The sequence below is a fragment of the Aegilops tauschii genome, chromosome 2, assembly GCF_002575655.3.
Source record: "Aegilops tauschii subsp. strangulata cultivar AL8/78 chromosome 2, Aet v6.0, whole genome shotgun sequence".
Lineage (NCBI taxonomy): Eukaryota > Viridiplantae > Streptophyta > Magnoliopsida > Poales > Poaceae > Aegilops > Aegilops tauschii.
In genome coordinates, this window is record NC_053036.3 from 524929082 (window position 1) to 524948510 (window position 19429).

At 44.9% G+C, this 19429-nt stretch overlaps 2 protein-coding genes across 3 annotated transcripts; both read left to right on the forward strand.

Annotated features, from left to right (window-relative positions):
• Positions 1 to 11895: 11895 nt before the first annotated feature.
• On the forward strand, positions 11896 to 14875 carry LOC109763568 (serine racemase). Its single transcript, XM_020322410.4, has 7 exons — positions 11896 to 12151; positions 12545 to 12737; positions 12833 to 12919; positions 13004 to 13234; positions 13865 to 13938; positions 14039 to 14225; positions 14495 to 14875. Exons 2-7 carry the CDS (start codon positions 12550 to 12552, stop codon positions 14739 to 14741), a joined length of 1014 nt encoding a protein of 337 aa, XP_020177999.1. The 5' UTR covers positions 11896 to 12151; positions 12545 to 12549; the 3' UTR covers positions 14742 to 14875.
• Positions 14876 to 16366: 1491 nt separating this feature from the next.
• On the forward strand, positions 16367 to 19212 carry LOC109763569 (uncharacterized). 2 transcript variants are annotated; one of them, XM_020322412.4, is made up of 5 exons: positions 16367 to 16819; positions 17379 to 17517; positions 17602 to 17693; positions 18210 to 18303; positions 18868 to 19212. In XM_020322412.4, the coding sequence occupies exons 1-5, from the start codon at positions 16526 to 16528 to the stop codon at positions 19062 to 19064; spliced, it is 816 nt and encodes a 271-aa protein (XP_020178001.2). In that variant the 5' UTR covers positions 16367 to 16525; the 3' UTR covers positions 19065 to 19212. The 2 variants fall into 2 exon arrangements, with proteins under 2 accessions (XP_020178001.2, XP_040255529.1); XM_040399595.2 differs by having other exon boundaries at positions 16385 to 16819; positions 17379 to 17693.
• The last annotated feature ends 217 nt before the right edge of the window (positions 19213 to 19429 follow it).

Sequence of the window (19429 nt, forward strand, 5' to 3'; positions counted from 1 at the left end):
CCGCGATCTTATACCCGGGCCAGCGCTGGGCCACGGCCCCCACGCCTCTACCCACTACTGCGCCTGGTTCGGCACGCTCCGTGCGCGCCCACGACCGCGCCTCCACGCACTCGCCGCGCCGAGCCCGCAACGAACCAACGCGATCACCACGTCCCGATTGCCAATGGCTTCGCCCCACACACACACCCGGTGTACAGATGCACGAACACGCCCGCACACCACATGCACACCTACGCCGCAGACCCGACGCGCCCGACACGCCTAGCGTTCGCCCATGCACGCGCTCGACGCGTCCGACTCGTCGCCACAGCTTATTATGCCCAACACACACCCCTTAAGCCATGGCTCAGAGGAGGCCATCTTGCTACCTCTTGAGCATTGCGTTGGTTTTCCCTAGTGCATTTTGAGGAAGCCCATCATTGGAATATACAAGTCAAGTTCTATAATAAAAAATTTCCACTAGTATATGAAAGTGACTAAAACAGGAGACTCTCTATCATGAAGTTCATGGTGCTACTTTGAAGCACAAGTGTGGAAAAAAGATAGTAACATTGTCCATTCTCTCTTTTTCTCTCTTTTTTTCTTTTTTTTTTCTTTGGGCCTTTTCTTTTTTTTCTTGGCCTCTTCTCCTTTTTTTATTAGTCCGGAATCTCATCCTGACTTGTGGGGGAATCATAGTCTCCATCATCCTTTTCTTACATGGGACAATGCTCTAATAATGATGATCATCACACTTTTATTATTTACAACTCAATACTTAGAACAAAATATGACTCTATGTGAATGCCTCTGGCGGTGTACCGGGATATGCGATGAATCAAGAGTGACATGTATGAAAAAATATGAATGGTGGCCTTGCCACAAAATACGATGTCAACTACACGATCATGCAAAGCAATATGACAATGATGAAGCGTGTCATAATAAACGGAACGGTGGAAAGTTGCATGGCAATATATCTCGGAATGGCTATGGAAATGCCATGATAGGTAGGTATGGTGGCAGTTTTGAGAAAGATATAAGGAGGCTTATGTGTGATAGAGCGTATCATATCACGGGGTTTGGATGCACCGGCGAAGTTTGCACCAACTCTTAAGGTGAGAAAGGGCAATGCGCGGTACCGTAGAGGCTAGAAAATTGTGGAAGGTTGAGAGTGTGTATAATCCATGGACTCACATTAGTCATAAAGAACTCATATACTTATTGCAAAAGTTTATTAGCCCTCGAAGCAAAGTACTACTACGCATGCCCCTAGAGCGATAGATTGGTAGGAAAAGACCATCGCTCGTCCTCGACCGCCACTCATAAGGAAAGCAATAAAAGAACACCTATGTGTCAAAATTGTTACACAACTTTTACCATACGTGCATGCTACGGGACTTGCCAACTTTAACACAAGTATCTCTCAATTTCACAATTACTCAACTAGCACACTCTAATATTACCACCTTTATATCTCAAAACACTTATCAAGTATCTAACTTCTCATGATATTTAATGAACTTAATATGGAAGATTAATTTCACAATTAAAGCAAATTACCATGCTGTTTAAGACTCTCAAAATAATATAAGTGAAGCATGAGAGATCAATAATTTCTATAAAATACGACCACCGCCGTGCTCTAAAAGATATAAATGAAGCACTAGAGCAAAAACTATATAGCTTAAAAGATATAAGTGAAGCACATAGAGTATTCTAACAAATTCCGAATAATGTGTGTCTCTCTCAAAAGGTGTGTACAGCAAGGATGATTGTGGCAAACTAACAAACAAAGACTCAAATCATACAAGATGCTCCAAGCAAAACACACATCATGTGATGAATAAAAATATAGCTCCAAGTAAAGTTACCGATGGGTGAGGACGAAAGAGGGGATGCCTTCCGGGGCATCCCCAAGCTTTGGCTTTTTGGTGTCCATGGATTTACCTTGGGGTGCCTTGGGCATCCCCAAGCTTAGGCTCTTGCCACTCCTTGTTCCATAATCCATCAAATCTTTTACCCAAAACTTGAAAACTTCACAACACAAAACTTAACAGAAAATCTCGTGAGCTCCGTTAGCGAAAGAAAACAAAACACCACTTCAAGGTACTGTATTGAACTCATTCTTTATTTATATTGGTGTTAAACCTACTTTATTCCAACTTCTCTATGGTTTATAAACTATTTTACTAGCCATAGATTCATCAAAATAAGCAAACAACATACAAAAAACAGAATCTGTCAAAAACAGAACAGTCTGTAGTAATCTGTAACTAACGCAAACTTCTGGAACTCCAAAAATTCTACCAAAATAGGATGACCTAGATAATTTGTTTATTGATCTGCTGCAATTGTAATCAGTATTTTATCACGTTCTGGTGATTTTTAACAATTGTTTTCGTGAACAGAAAGTTTCTGGATTTTCAGCAAGATCAAATAACTATCATCCAAGAAGATCCTATAGGTTTAACTTGGCACAAACACTAATTAAAACACAAAAACAAATCTAACCAGAGGCTAGATTAAAGATTTATTCCTAATCAGAACCAAAAAGCAAAAAACTAAAAATAAAATTGGGTTGCCTCCCAACAAGCGCTATCGTTTAACGCCCCTAGCTAGGCATAAAAGCGAGGATAGATCTAGGTATTGCCATCTTTGATAGGCAATCTATAAGTGGCTCTCATAATAGATTCATATGGTAATTTAATTTTCTTTCTAGGGAAGTGTTCCATGCCTTTCCTTAACAGAAATTGGAATCTAATATTCTCTTCCTTCATATCAATAATTGCACCGATCGTTCTAAGGAAAGGTCTACCAAGAATAATAGGACATAAAGGATTGCAATCTATATCAAGAACAATGAAGTCTACGGGCACATAATTCCTATTTGCAACAATAAGAACATCATTAATTCTTCCCATAGGTTTCTTGATAGTGGAATCCGCAAGATGCAAGTCTAAAGAGCAATCATCAAATTCATGGAAACCTAACAAATCACACAAAGTTTTTGGAATCGTGGAAACACTAGCACCCAAATCACACAAAGCATAGCATTCATGATCTTTAATTTTAATTTTAATTGTAGGTTCCCATTCATCATAAAGTTTTCTAGGGATAGAAACTTCCAACTCAAGTTTTTCTTCATAAGATTGCATTAAAGCATCAACGATATGTTTAGTAAAAGCTTTATTTTGACTATAAGCATGAGATGAATTTAGCACGGATTGCAACAAGGAAATACAATCTATCAAAGAGCAATTATCATAATTAAATTCCTTGAAATCCAAGATAGTGGGTTCATTGCTATCTAAAGTTTTAACCTCTTCAATTCCACTTTTACCAATTTTTGCATCAAGATCTAAAAACTCCGAATTTTTGGGACGCCTTCTAACTAAAGTTGACTCATCTCCAGTCCCATCATTATCAAGATTCATATTGCAAAACAAAGATTTAATAGGGGACACATCAATAACTTTTAAATCTTCATCTTTATTATCATGAAAATTTTCCGGTTTAGCGGCCATCTTATTAACTAAGGTGGCCTGCTTATCTGAGATTTCAGCTATTAGTTTTTCGAGATGAGCAATCTGAGATTTCAAACCATAAAATTCCTTAGACATATCATCGAGCTCTTTATTCATATATCCCATAAAAGCTTTTTTGTTCCTTAAGCTCGTTTCTAAAGAAATTATTATGCTCAAATTGTAAAGTCATAAAACTTCTGACGTTGCTTTCAATCTCTTCTAACCTTTTAAGGTGAAGATCACCAAATCTAGGTAGAGCCATCGTGACAAGCAAGCAATCCAACACACGAGCAAACAAGAAGCAAGCGAAAAAGAGGCGAAGGGAAAAGGAGGGCGAATAAAACGACAAGGGTGAAGTGGGGAGAGAAAAACTAGAGGCAAATGGCAAATAATGTAATGCGAAGGATAAGAGTTTGTGATGGGTACTTGGTATGTCTTCACTTGTCTTGGCGCACACCTCCCCGGCAATGGCGCCAGAAATCCTTCTTGCTACCTCTTGAGCACTGCGTTGGTATTCCCTTGAAGAGGAAAGGGTGATGCAGTAAAGTAGCGTAAGTATTTCCCTCAGTTTTTTAGAACCAAGGTATCAATCCAGTAGGAGGTCACGCCCAAGTCCCTTGCACCTACACAAACAAATAAGAACCTCGCAACCAACGCGATAAAGGGGTTGTCAATCCCTTCACGGTCACTTACGAGAGTGAGATCTGATAGAGATGATAAGATAATATTTTTGGTATTTTTATGATAAGGAGTAAAAGTAAAGAAAGCAAGTAAACAGTAATGGAAATAACGGGAGATTAATATGATGGAAAATAGACCCGGGGGCCATAGGTTTCACTAGTGGCTTCTCTCAAGATAGCATAAGTATTACGGTGGGTGAACAAATTACTGTCGAGCAATTGATAGAATTGAGCATAGTTATGAGAATATCTATGTATGATCATGTATATAGGCATCACGTCCGTGACAAGTAGACCGAAACAATTCTGCATCTACTACTATTACTCCACACATCGACCGCTATCCAGAATGCATCTAGAGTATTAAGTTCATAAGAACAGAGTAACGCTTTAAGCAAGATGACATGATGTAGAGGGATAAATTCATGCAATATGATATAAACCCCATCATTTTATCCTCGATGGAAACAATACAATATGTGCCTTGCTGCCCCTGCTGTCACTGGGAAAGGACACCGCAAGATTGAACCCAAAGCTAAGCACTTCTTCCATTGCAAGAAAGATCAATCTAGTAGGCCAAACCAAACTGATAATTCGAAGAGACTTGCAAAGATAACCAATTATACATAAAAGAATTCAGAGAAGATTCAAATATTGTTCATAGATAATCTTGATCATAAACCCATAATTCATCGGATCTCGACAAACACACCGCAAAAGAAGATTACATCGAATAGATCTCCAAGAGAGTCGAGGAGAACTTTGTATTGAGATCCAAAGAGAGAGAAGAAGCCATCTAGCTAATAACTATGGACCCGAAGGTCTGAGGTAAACTACTCACACATTATCGGAGAGGCTATGGTGTTGATGTAGAAGCCCTCCGTGATCAATGCCCCCTCCGGCAGGACGCCGGAAAAGGCCCCAAGATGGATCTCACGGGTACAGAAGGTTGCGGCGGTGGAATTAGGTTTTCGTGGTCGCTTCTGATGGTTTGGGGGTACGTAGGTATATATAGGAGGAAGAAGTAGGTCGGTGGAGCCACGAGGGGCCCACGAGGATGGAGGGCGCGCCTGGGGGGTAGGCGCGCCCCCCTACCTCGTGGCTTCCTCGTCTGTTGCTTGACTTCCACTCCAAGTCCTCTGGATCACGTTTGTTGCAAAAATCACGTTCCCGAAGGTTTCATTCCGTTTGGACTCCGTTTGATATCCTTTTTCTGCGAAACACTGAAATAGGCAAAAAAATAACAATTTGGGCTAGGCCTCCGGTTAATAGGTTAGTCCCAAAAATAATATAAAACTGTATAAATAAGCCCATTAAACATCCAAAACAGAATATATAATAGCATGGAACAATCAAAAATTATAGATACGTTGGAGACGTATCACATCGTCCTCGACGCCGGCGTCCACCAGCAGCGCGCGCTCCGCCGCCGGCTCCTTACGCAGATGGGGGCACTCCCTCTTCAAGTGACCGCGCTCGCCGCACTTGTAGCATCGCCCCGCGCCGCTTGTTCCGCCACCCGATGCCGTGCTCGCCGCGCCGTCGTCGTCGTTGAAGCTGCCGCCACCCTGACGTCGTTGCCGCGCCTGCCGCTGTGCCGCCGTGTACATCGGCTGGTCGTCCGCCCGCTCGCCGCCCGCCTGTCCACGCAGTTGCAGCCTCTCCTCGAACGCCTTTAGCCACCCGAGAGCTTCCTCGAACGGCATGGAGTTCATGTCGCAGAACTGCTCCATTCCGGCGACGGCGGCGTACAAGCGACCCGGGCCCGAGTCCAGGAGCTTCTTCACCATCACCGGATCGTCCAGCATCGACCCCAGCCCAGCATAGTGAGCCGCCATGCCGCTGATCTTGCCAACGAAGGCGCCAGCGTCTCGCCGCTCTGCATCCGCAGCAGCTCGAAGTCACTATGCAGCGTGGCCAGCCGCGCCGCCCTCACGCGATCGACTTCGACGAACCGCGCCTTGAGGCTGCTCCAGACCTCCGCCGCCGTCTTCATGGATGCGACCTGCACCAAGAGATCCTCAGCGGGCGCGCCAAGCAGGTACGCCCACGCCGACTTGTCCTTCTTGGCGATCACCGCCGCTGCCGCGTCCTCCACCGGCACCATCGCTTCCCACAGCCCGGTCGCGTCCAGGTTGGCCTTCACCTTGATCGCCCATGTGGTGTAGTTATCACTAGTGAGCATCGGGACGGGCGTCGGTAGCGAGCTCCCCGACCTGCCGGCGTACGGCACGATCGACATCGTCGGTGATCGCCTCCCGCAACCTGGCTCTGATGCCAATTGTTGGTGCAAAAACTCTAACCCTAGCAAGCCCTAGCTCCTCTATAGCTCTCTCTCTCTATCTATCTATCTCTATCTATCTCTCTCTGTGTGGCACGAACCGGGGAGGAAGAAGGAGGAAGACACGATGAACAGGGAGCTTTTCCAGCGCACGCATGCCCGCCGCAACCACGGCGTTTCCTTGAGAACGAACTCAACACCTTCGTCGTTACAACGATCGACGCCGCGATCTTATACCCGGGCCAGCGCTGGGCCACGACCCCCATGCCTCTACCCACTACTGCGCCTGGTTCGGCCCGCTCTTCGCGCGCCCACGACCGCGCCTCCACGCACTCGCCGCGCCGAGCCCGCAACAAACCAACGCGATCACCGCGTCCCGATCGCCAACGGCTTCGCCCCACACACACGCGCGGTGTACACATGCACAGACATGCCCGCGCACCACACGTACGCACACACGCACACCTACGCCGCGGACCCGACACGCCCGACATGCCTAGCGCGCGCCCATACACGCGCTCGACGCGTCCGACTCGTCACCACGGCTTATTATGCCCAACACCCCGCACCCCATGGCCCATGTCGAGTCCCGCAGATCCACCAGGTCCCCGCGCTCCCACTCGTGCGATGCCTCTCGATGGGGCACACCGTCCTCGAGCCCAGATCCGCTTTCTTTCAGCGGTCCTTCTCTGGTGCCGGACTTGCAGCTGCATCGACCGGCGTCAACGACTTATCTAGGCAATCCGCAGTGTATCCTGCTGCGGGGTGAGTGCTCCCACGCAACACCACCACTCCCCCAGCGGCACAAGCAGCGGCTCCACTCTTCGGGCAACATAGACTAAAATCCATCGTAGTTAGGCCCTTCCCCGCGCCCTACCCCCTTCCTCCTTGTGATGAGGACGGATGGACGGCGGTCGAGTCCCGGAAGGCGCGCAATGTAGAAAAGAAGATAACGGTCCGTAACACATGCCAGCGGCCGCGCCGGTCGGCCAAGGGTGCTGCCATTAATGGCCATGACGAGCGCGCGGCCTTCTTAAGCCGCTTCGACGGCATCTGCTTTCGCTGCTTGCACCGAGCACCGCCGGATAGATTGCAGAGACCCACTTAGATGCATCATTTGCAAGCTGCCAGGACACTATGGTAGAGAGTAATGACCCACAAGTATAGGGGATCTATCATAGTCCTTTCGATAAGTAAGAGTGTCGAACCCAACGAGGAGCAGAAGGAAATGATAAGTGGTTTTCAGCAAGGTATTCTCTGCAAACACTGAAATTATCGGTAACCGATAGTTTTGTCATAAGATATTTCGTAACGGGTAACAAGTAAATGATGTAACTAAAGTGCAGCAAGGTGGCCCAATCCTTTTTGTAGCAAAGGACAAGATTGGACAAACTCTTATATAATGCAAAGCACTCCCGAGGACACATGTGAATTGTTGTCAAGCTAGTTTTCATCATGCTCATATGATTCACGTTCGTTACTTTGATAATTTGATATGTGGGTGGGCTGGTGCTTGGGCGTTGCCCTTCCTTGGACAAGCCTCCCACTTATGATTAACCCTTCTCGCAAGCATCCGCAACTACGAAAGAAGAATTAAGGTAAACCTAGCCATAGCATGAAACATATCGATCCAAATCAGCCCCTTACGAAGCAACGCATAAACTAGGGTTTAAGCTTCTGTCACTCTAGCAACCCATCATTTACTTATTACTACTTCCCAATGCCTTCCCCCAGGCCCAAATAATGGTGAAGTGTCATGTAGTCGACGTTCACATAACACCACTAGAGGAGAGAGAACATACATCTCATCAAAATAATGAACGAATACCAAATTCACATGATTACTTATAACAAGACTTCTCCCATGTCCTCAGGAACAAACGTAACTACTCACAAAGCATATTTATAATCATAACCAGAGGAGTATTATTTATCATTAAGGATCTGAAATTATAATCTTCCACCGGATAAACCAACTAGCATCAACTACAAGGAGTAATCAACACTACTAGCAACCCCCAGGTACCAATATGAGGTTTTGGGACCAAGATCGAATACAAGAGACGGGCTAGGGTTTGAGAGTAGATGGTACTGGTGAAGATGTTGATGGAGATTGACCCCCTCTCGATGAGAGGATCATTGGTGATGACGATGGCGACGATTTCCCCCTCCCGGAGGGATGTTTCCCTGGCAGAACAGCTCCGTCGGAGCCCTAAATTGGTTCTGCCCAGGTTCCGCCTCGAGACGGTGGCGCTTCGTCCCGAAAGCTTCCTTCTGATTTTTTCCAGGTCAAAACACACCATATAGCCAAAGATGGGCGCCGGGGGCCTGCCAGGGGGCCCACAAGGTCGGGGGGCGCGCCCTCCACCCTTGTGGCTGGCTGGTGGCCCCCCTCTGGTTCTTTCTTCGCACAATATTCTTTATATATTCCAAAAACATGCTCCGTGAAGTTTCAGGACTTTTAGAGTTGCACAGAATAGGTCTCTAATATTTGCTCATTTTCCAGTCCAGAATTCTAGCTGCCGGCATTCTCCCTCTTCATGTAAACCTTATAAAATAAGAGAGAAAAGGCATAAGTATTGTGATATAATGTATAATTAACAACCCATAATGCAATAAATATCAATATAAGTGCATGATGCAAAATGGACGTATCAGAGAGTGCCCTCAAAATCCAAAGAAGATAGCAAGATGGAATAGCGGCAAGGAGAGGCCATGGTCACCGCGCAACCCGGGGGGGTGCGGACGAGGCTCCACTTCCCCACCCCACCGCCGCCACGAGTGGCTCCTGCTCCGGCCATGGACCGCGCAGCGACCACGTTGACCCATCTCGCCGGGCAAGGGCAAGCCACAAGGTGGTGTTCTCCACCCCCGACCATGGAGCACCAAGAGTTCCTGCTCCGCAAGCACGTCGTTCTCCTTACGGCGGCGGTGCCGAGGCACGCGGCCAACCCGATGTCCATCGGACGCGCCATCGAAGAGTTCCTTGGATCAACAAGACTCCGCTAGAAAAGAAGAAAACCTCCCCAAACTATCATTGTGAAGAAAGAAGAATATTACCTACCTTGTAGGGGAAACAACACATCACACGAGCCTAACAAAGATTCAATTCGCAAAAACCCACTTTAACTCGCTCATCGGTGGAAAAGTATACACTACTAGCTGCTAGGACTTATTTAATGAAAGAGGTTGCAGCCATCTCAACTCCCTCCCCTAGACACCAAAATCTAGCGATATACACCATCCAAACCAGATCAAAACTCCCACACATTGTCCAGGACGGCATGAAGAATGAGGTAGAACATCGACCCGGCCGGCGGTAATGATGGAACCAAAACCCTAACCTTCACATGATTGCCTCACAACAACACTCTCAGCCTGTTCGATTTGTTTCCATGGTATTTGTTGTTTTTCTACTATATACCTAAAGAAGGAATGGCATTCATTTTCATGCTAGGCAGAGTACTTGTCCAACCTTACGTACCCCCCCCCCTCCTCTCCCCGTTTTGATTCATTTCCTCATATCTCTAAAAAATTCATCCTTTTTCTTTTGAAAATCGTCTTAACCATCCCACCTTTCATTGGTGGCAGGTGGCTGCGGCGGCCTCATACCCGGCAGGCGTCCTGGTTGAGGAGTGCGCCGGACTGGTAGGTGCCCCATACCCGGCAGGCGTCCTGGTTGGGACCTCAGGTCTTAGATGTTTAGGTTTGGCTGCGATGTCTGTTTGGTATTAGGCCCAGACTATCTACGCCCCTTCATCAATTGGATAGGTGTAGCAACAGTTGTTGCTTAGATGGTGGCTTTAGTCTTGCTATTGTTTGGCTTTGTAAGGTCTTGTGAGAATAATTAATAAAGTGGCCGTATGCATCGCCCAGATGCAGAGGCCGGGGGTCATCCTCTTTTTCTAAAAAAAAAATCCCACCTTTCATTGACTTATCAAATAAAATTATGTTCTATGTGGTAAACCAATATGTTCTTACAAAACAAGCGATTTTTACTTAGGTAGTTAAATCACGGGCATAATTTTATAAACATTTATTACAAGTAATTATCTAGTCTAACAAAAATGGGAGCAACTAATTAAGGCGTACTCTTGGAGGGCTCCCGTAAAGGTCACTTTCTTGGTCCTCGTGCTGAACGCACCATCGGGAATTCAATTTTTTTTTTCTACATGTGTTTTCAGGTTTTATGTGAGTTTACTGTGTGTGGGGGTTCACTTCTTTGTTTTTGCTTGGCTTTCCTGTAGTCTTGAACTGTGCTTCCCGAAATCCAACGGTGAAAACATTTTTTTGGGGAACCAGTTTTTCATTTTTCATTTTTTTTTCTAGTTTACTTTTTTCGGTTCTCGTTTTTACCCGGGGAGGGGGGTGTTATGATTTTTTTCATCGAAAACTAACGTGAGATCTGGTTGATCTCGACGCGAGAAATCCAACGGTGAAAACGATTTGTGATTATGATTTTTTTATCGAAAACTATGAACGTGAGATCTAGTTGATCTCGACGCGAGAAATTCAATGATGAAAACGGTTTGTGATTTGGATGCCTCGACAGAGAAGCATGATGAACAACCTTACTCAAACCAGCCCATTAAGGCACCAAATTTCACAACTTAGAAATGATGCTCGGCTTATGTTGGGCCGTCTCATGAGAGTTTTTGTTTTTTTCGTAGATTCATTTGTTTTTCAAAACGATTTATCTTGAATCATGTGTTCAAATACCGAACCATTTTCACTGTTGGATTTCGCATGTCGAGATCTTTAAAACTAAATCTCATGTTAATTAGTTTTGATAAACTTTTTTTTCATGAAAAAGCCTGAAGAAAAAACCCAGAGCTAGAAGCATGATTTTTTCCTACTTTTATTCCCTTTGAGAGAAGCACATATCAGTGCCTCCACGAGATGCAAATCTGTGCTTCTCATGGGAGCACAAAAAACATGCAAAAACATGATTTTTTTTTCTTTCTAAAGTAGCGCGGAAGCAAATCTGTACCTTTACGAGAAGCAAATATGTGTTTCTCGTGAAAGCCATTTCCCCCGGAAATAAATCTGTGGCTCCACAAGAGGCAAATATGTGCTTCTCGTGATAATACCCTTTTCGATAAGCATAATTGTGCTTCTCACGGAAGCAAAATCTGTGCTTCTCGTCGAAGAAAAAAAATACACAAAAAAATTCATGATTTTTTCCCTTTCTGACAAGCACAACTGTGGTTCTTGCGGAAGCAAATCTGTGTCTCCACGAAAAGCAAATATATGCTTCTCATGAAAGCACATTTTTTCGCGCAAAAATAAATTTTCGTGTATTTTTTTCTTCAAAATCTAAGATAAACCAGACGTAAATCGAAAAACCAAAACATCCAGAATAAAGCCCATATAAAATCTGAAAACGTGTACAGAAAAATAAAACCAACGCCCAGCAAAAGAGGCCCTTGGCGCTCTCAGCCCACAAAAATTACACGCAATGGTACCTTTAGCCCACAAAAGTCAGTTGCTCTCTTGATTTTGCTCTTGGAAGGATTCCTGCCTTTTCCACTTCGGCAGATTCCGCCTTCAAATCTCCGCACATCTCACTTGCAAGGTCCACGAGATTCTGCCCGCCTCCTCCATCAGATCCCTCTCCGCACCGGATTCCTGCGTCTCCTCGTCCGGGCCTTCTTTCAGTTCCGTGGTTCCTCTTGCTTTCTGCGGTAACTTCTACTGCCGAATCTTGCTTGACTGTACCAACCAGCTTGCTTGAATCATCAATCAGTTCGCTAGTTATATGATTGCTGGTGTTTCCTTGAATAGCAAGTTAAATTAGCGTACTAGTAGTAGATATGGTTCTCTATTTATTTTTTTCATTTCTTCTTTTCCCCCTTCAGCCCGCCAGTACAACCAAGAAATGTGAGCCGTGAATCACTAAACTAGAGCCACTTTTATTTTAATTTATGTAGTTATGTACGTTTTATATTGTATGAAATTCATTCTGATGGGATGATCTACATACTGCAATATATTGAAGCACTGAACTGGTGTGTATCAGTATCAGTGTATGACTGAACAGGACAAGGTACATGATTGATGTTGTTGATACTTGTTAGGCCTGATGGGAAGCAGAGATGACGATGGCCAAAATGCAGAAGGTCAGGGTTACGCCGCGGACATCAATTCCATCAGGGAGGCGCAGGCACGCATCGCGCCATACGTGCACAAGACACCCATCCTGTCATCAACTTCTATCAATGCCATAGCAGGGAAGCAGTTGTTCTTCAAGTGTGAATGCTTCCAGAAGGCGTGAGAGTTACTGCCTCGTGTGCCATTTACCTATTCGATGCTTTGCAGTACATGGTGCTAATTGTTGTGGACATATGTTGTATTGTGTTGTGTAGAGGGGCGTTCAAGATCCGAGGGGCATCCAATTCAATATTTGCCCTTGATGACATTCAGGCAGCAAAGGGCGTTGTGACGCATAGCAGGTTGGTGCTAGCTTCAGTGTATTGTGTGCTTGTTCCCAACATTCAGAAGAAAATTAAGATACTGATGATATGGTTTCTTCTCAGTGGAAATCATGCTGCTGCTGTGGCACTGGCTGCAAAGTTGCGTGGCATACCTGCTTACATTGTCATACCCGAAAACGCGCCAGCATGTAAGGTTGAGAATGTTAACCGTTATGGTGGTCAGGTTATCTGGAGCGATGTCACCATGGAATCAAGAGAATCTACAGCTAAAAAGGTCCAGGAAGAGACTGGTGCTATTCTTATTCATCCATTCAATGATAAGTACACCATCAGGTAGTCTTTTGCCATCCAAAGCTTTTATTGTTGAATTGTTCTGTATAATGTGACAAATATCCCCATTACCCCAGAATTAGAAATGCTTCCTATAGAGTGCTGACAGTTTCCCTAAGCTAGATGATAATTTTTTCAAAGGTACCATAGACATCGCTTCTAGTAACAATTTGTATTTCGGTACTCCTGAAGTAGCCTGGTGACTAGGCTACTGTTTAGATGCGAAAAAATAGCTGGAATTTCAAATTAAAAGTATGTAGAAATTTGATCACTTGCTTACTCAGCATTGATGAACTGTTCTTCCAGTGAAATGATCACAAAGAGTAAATGGAATTACTTGATACTAGCCCTGGCAACACCATCTAAAATTTAGGATTTCATGAATTTAACTCGTTTTCCGACAACAGAACCTTCGGAATGTTTTATTGTTTTCTGTAGGACCATTTTGGACTACAGGAATACAACCCATTATTTCCACACAAAAAACTTGATATGTTTTATGCACCATATATAGTCAAAATCTCCTAGTTTCTTCTGCACCCTGTGTTTGCTCTTAGTGCATAGAGTAACTTGAGTTTTCATTCCCTTTGAATTTTCCCGTGAAATATAGGAATTTATTTGAATGTTTTTCAGTGGTCAGGGTACAGTATGCCTTGAACTTTTGGAGCAAGTCCCTGAGATCGACACAATAATTGTTCCAATTAGTGGTCTGCACTCTCTCAACTTCTCCCTATCGTAAATAGTTTTTTTTTCTGCGAGTAAGTCTTTTCTAATTTGACACTGACATATATTTTGGCTAAACTACAGGTGGTGGTTTAATTTCGGGTGTGGCATTGGCTGCAAAGGGCATCAACCCTTCAATACGTGTTCTGGCAGCAGAGCCGAAGGGTGCTGATGATTCAGCCCAGTCCAAGGCTGCTGGAAGGATCATCAAACTGCCTGCAACCAACACCATTGCTGATGGACTACGAGCGTTTCTCGGTGACTTGACATGGTGAGGCAAATATACATTGATTATGTTTCCATCATTTTCTGCACGTGCATTACTAACCTGGAATCATACTAAAACGCTGACCTTTAGTTTTTGGATTTTTCATGAGAATGTCAATGCTAGCTAGATAGTTTATTTTGCCAAAATTTATCTTGATGTGAACGCCCTGGAATGATCTGTGATGTTAATGCTACTTATTCCGTTGTGATAAAAATGGTTGCTAGTGGACAGAAGAATGCTACATGTTTTTAAATTTAATCTTTATGTTCTAGGCCGGTGGTGCGTGACTTGGTGGACGATGTCATCGTCGTGGATGACAACGCCATTGTTGACGCCATGAAGATGTGCTATGAGACGCTGAAGGTGGCTGTGGAGCCTAGCGGAGCCATTGGCCTTGCCGCTGCCCTCTCTGACGAGTTCAAGGAAAGCTCCGTTTGGCATGAGAGCAGCAAGATAGGGATCATTGTTTCCGGTGGCAATGTGGACCTCCGCGTGCTCTGGGAATCCCTGTGTAAATGAGATTGGGGCTGTGCAGAACTGTTTGAATTTGAAATGCACGAGGTGAATGGCTGCAGACTTGAAAAGACACTGATTTCTTACACGGAACAGTCTATGTTTGCTGATCTACTCGCTGCAAAACGTTTTGCCATTGACTTCTTTTTTGGACCATTTGCCATTGACTTCCTACAGCGCCTTAGTCTGGAAGCGGCATATCTCCTGATTTTATATAGACAATAATAACTGCTGCCTTTGTCTTTTTCGTTCCTATTTCTCTTTCACCCACTGACAAGCATGACCCACATGTCATAGGCGCGAGACAGATTTTTTTTTTGATTTGTCATTTTTTCTCTACGCTGATAAGTGGGACCCACATGCGACATGTAGGCAAATTAGACGGCTACACACGGGAATATGCGCTGCCTAAGCAGAGTTTGATGGCGAAAATTGTACCATGTTGCACTTAAAAAAAGAGCATCAACCGGGCGTCTCAAACCCTACTTAAACGGCGGACGGACAAGACGGTCACTGACCGGTCAAAAATAGCCGACTCAGACGAGCACCTCAAGCGCCCGAGCTCACCAACACCCCTCATATTCAGCCCAAATCTGAGACGGATATGGGGAGGCCCGGACGCAACCGGGCGTGTCCGTCATGTCGGATCCGGCCCATGCTGGCCCACCTAACACCCAATATATTCGTCATCATCCGCTTGCCGAACTAAACCCTAGCCAGTCCACTCCACGCCACCCAGTCCCGAAGCTCCCGTCCGGCGATCTCCGGCATGACGGGCAGCGGAACTGACTTCGACAACCCCGGGCCCATTGATTGTGGTGTCATCCATGCGTGGTGGAGGAGGCTATGGTCGTTCGTATTGCCCTCCGCCGCTCCCGAAGGACTACGCCCGGCTCGATGACGGGATTTGTCCAGTAGGAGGGTTCTGCTCCGTTTTTAGCTATGGTTTTTGAGGTCGACTAGGGTATGTGTCCTTCTGAGGAAGGCGATGTGGCGATGGCTCCTTGAAGATGAAATAAGATCCTCCCCGCCAAGCCCATCCCAGCGGCGCGTCTACCATCGTCGGAGGGCGCGTGGAGGTGTGTTTGTTGCGAATCTCATGGGATTTGGTTGGTGTTGGTCGTTAATGGAACTTGGTGGATCCAGTCTTCGTTCGTATGTCTACAGTTTGTATCCTTTCAATCTACACTTCTTTTCATTGGCACGGTTGCTGTTTTGATGCGTTGGTTCTATGGGGCCTTAGTAGACGACTTCCCGACTGTGTACTACGACAAGTTTTGGTTGGCTCCGGTGAGAGAGGGGCAATTATGATGGCGCATCTTCAACTCGGTCCAGTGTTTATAGTTGTTGATAGATGGTCTATGAACTTGGATGCATTTTTTTCATGTTCCTTGTACTGCCGTGACAGTTATAATACTTCCGTTCACAAATATAAGATGTTCTAACTCTTTTTGTATCGGATGTATACATACGCGTTTTAGTGGGTTTGTTCACTCATTTCAGTCCATATATAGTTCATATTGTTGTTTCTCTTTTCAGTGGCTGGAAACAGTAATTGCACAAAAAAAAAGGAAACAGTAATTCTGGTCCAGCGGTGCATCAGAAATTCAGATTTCAGAACCCATCTCCGCGTGAACACGAATCTTGAAGCACTCGGAACAAACCCCTTGCCACCCGAGGCAGTCGTCCGTTCTCCGTCCCACGTCCCTCTTCCTCCTTCCCCCCGCCGCCGCCGCCGCCGCCGCCGCCGCAAAGAGAAGCGCGAGAGAGTGGGGCGGCCGTAGCAAGCGATGCCGAACAAGCGTCAGCGGGAGGCGCGGAAGCGCTTCCGCGAGGCGAACCCCGGCCTCTGTCCGCCCGCGCCCGCCCCTCCGGCCGACGGCACCAAGAAGAAGAAGAGCAAGAAGAGCTTGTTCAAGAAGGTGAAGAAGGCGGGAGCCGGCGGCGGAGTAGGAGGAGCGGGGAGGTCGAAGCACCCGCTGCGGGTTCCCGGGATGCGGCCCGGGGAGCAGTGCTTCATCTGCAAGGGCACCGACCACGCGGCCAAGAACTGCCCCGAGAAGTCCTATTGGGACAAGAACAAGGTACCAGCCCACCATTGCACGGCTAAAATTGCTCTGCGTAGAAGCTTGTGGTGATAATGTTGTTCGGCATGCTGTCAATTGCTACTTGCTGTAGATTCCATGGACCCAATAGCATTGGATGATGTAGCTCCTGTGGAATGGGTTTATAGCAGATTAGTGCTAGTTGGTGGTTGTAGTGGAAATACAGCGACAAAAGTGATGTTGATTTTCCTTTAGCCTGCCTTTGCTTGGTGAGATTGTCACTAGGCGGGCTAGGAATGCGCTTGTTTTGTGTTAGCTAGTATTTATGACTACCATAGAAACTCACAAGTCACAACATACAACAGCACAACACTTAACCTGAGAACAAACGTTCATCACTGATTATATGAAGAGCTAGCAGTTACTTGCAGTCATATGAATGCTTGTTATTACAGAAAAATGTTTGATATTGCTAAATTATGTTTCATCATGAACTCATGATCCATTACAATAGTTGGTTTAATGTCTGATTTCACCATATGCAAGGTTTCCATTTCACTATCTCTTAACAATTGTATTATTTTTCTGTTATTTTCAGATTTGCTTGCTCTGCAGGGAGCGAGGGCATAGTATGAAGAACTGCCCTGACAAAGGTGATGGGGATCTGAAGAAATTCTGCTATAACTGTGGTGAATCTGGGCATTCCCTTTCCAAGTGCCCGAAGCCCATTGAAAATGGTACTCTTCATCCATTCATGTTATGCTTAGATTCCTATAGATGTGATTTCTTCATGTGCTTAACATTATTCGATACGTATGCAGGCGGCACAAACTTTGCGAGCTGCTTTGTCTGCAAACAGCAGGGACATTTGAGCAAGGATTGCCCTGAAAATACACACGGCATTTATCCCAAGGTATTCCACAGGATTCCTTGTTCCCTCTCATGAATCACGACACAACTACTACTACCGATATAAGGCATTGAAATCGAAGGACTATTTTCATTTTTTATTTAGACTTTCTTGCAGACAAACATGTCATGCTGGCAAAAAATGATTTTGGCTTGCCGTAGTTACCTACTTACTAGTTATGATGTTTGAATTGCTTGTGTCTTGAGGAACCCAAAGAATATCCACTGTTTTTTTTCCTTTGGGATAGTGAGGCATCGTGCAAACAAATGGATATATGATCTTTGAGTGGTATAACCACCACTTGATAAACTATAAGTATCTGTTTCAAGGGGTTTTACGTTTTTTCTGTATGAGTCCTGAGGTACAGAACCAGTTTGCTGGTGGAGCCAGCCTTGTTTATAGCTTTGACTTTCTGTTGTTACTTTTGTTGTTGTTAACACTCCTCTACCTTGATTACGTTTAGTTGATTCAATCTCTGCTTTTTTGTACATGGATTTTAACTCTATGTATTAATGTTAGGGTGGTTGCTGTAAGATATGTGGTGAAGTTACACACTTGGCAAGGCATTGCCCGAACAAACGGCAACAGTACTTCGAATCCTCGGTGGATGATGGTAAACAAATTGGAACTTCTTCCTTGACAAACCAACCTTTGCAATATCACAACTACCATGCATGCATTCGCAACATTTTGAACGTCCGCTGGAATGCGAAGTGTGTTGCAGTTGGTCTATATATATTTGAATTACCTGTTGCCATCATTTAAAGTTTCACACCAAAAAAAAACATCTGGACAATAATTCTTGTATATAAGCATGCTGGCTAAACTTATGATTTCAGGTTATACAACTATTTTGTTTCTGAAGATTTGTTTGTGTTGTTGTATAACATAGTTGGCTGTGCCAACAATAGAGATATATCTGTAGGCCGCGGTGTTGTATTGTGGTGCAGAGGCTTTGGATAGGTGAACATGTTCCCTTTTCAGTCCTTAGTAAGGGTTGAGTAATGACTAACTGTACGGGCGCGGTACCTTACTCTTGACAAAATCTAATGTATTTATATATGTTGAGAACTTGAGATTGTTAGTTAGCTGGTGCAACTGAATTTCTGCTGGTAGTTGTGCAGTTCATCACAGGAATTCGTGTTTACTTGTTTATTTGTCGCTGTGTTTACTTTAGGTATGAATATGGAGGGAGACTACCAGGAAGACCATACTCTGCATGGTGGAGACGATCTTGAAGATGATTTCATTGATGAAGAAGAGGTGAAAACCACCAAAACAATTAAAGCAAAGCAACCTAGCAGCGGCGAGAAGAGTACCAGCTCAAAGTCAAAAGGAAAACAAGCTCCAAAAGTTGTAAAATTCTTTGGTTAAACAATGCCGCCATTTTTGTAGTGTACGTCGAGAATGATCATCTTCCTGGACAATTCTTTTTGGAGGAATCCCAGCTGTGTAACTTACAATGCAATGAGAATGTATCTGTCTACACTCCGATGTTGGAAAGATGTCATATAATTTGAAATCTCCGGTTGTTCATCAGTCCTCACTACGTTATGGTTACACAGAATTTGTTATATGACTTATGGCCTCATGGGGTTCTACGAGCGGGCGATGTGCCTGTGTGTGGCTGCATTGTTGGTTTGTCATCGATTCGTCCAAATCGCAGTTGGTGCAGCAAGCCCCGAGCAAAAAATAAAATAAAATAAAAATGCTGCTGTGCTGTCGTGGCCAGGGATGGA

What these genes read in the sequence shown, in the direction of transcription:
- LOC109763568 (XM_020322410.4), top strand. Translation starts at nt 12,550, where the DNA reads ATGGGAAGCAGAGATGACGATGGCCAAAATGCAGAAGGTCAGGGTTAC. An exon ending in AATGATAAGTACACCATCAG is followed by an intron (nt 13,235 to 13,864) that starts GTAGTCTTTTGC and finishes AATGTTTTTCAG; the next exon opens with TGGTCAGGGTACAGTATGCC. An exon ending in AATAATTGTTCCAATTAGTG is followed by an intron (nt 13,939 to 14,038) that starts GTCTGCACTCTC and finishes GCTAAACTACAG; the next exon opens with GTGGTGGTTTAATTTCGGGT.
- LOC109763569 (XM_040399595.2), top strand. Translation starts at nt 16,526, where the DNA reads ATGCCGAACAAGCGTCAGCGGGAGGCGCGGAAGCGCTTCCGCGAGGCG. An exon ending in CCTATTGGGACAAGAACAAG is followed by an intron (nt 16,820 to 17,378) that starts GTACCAGCCCAC and finishes TGTTATTTTCAG; the next exon opens with ATTTGCTTGCTCTGCAGGGA. An exon ending in CGAATCCTCGGTGGATGATG is followed by an intron (nt 18,304 to 18,867) that starts GTAAACAAATTG and finishes TGTTTACTTTAG; the next exon opens with GTATGAATATGGAGGGAGAC.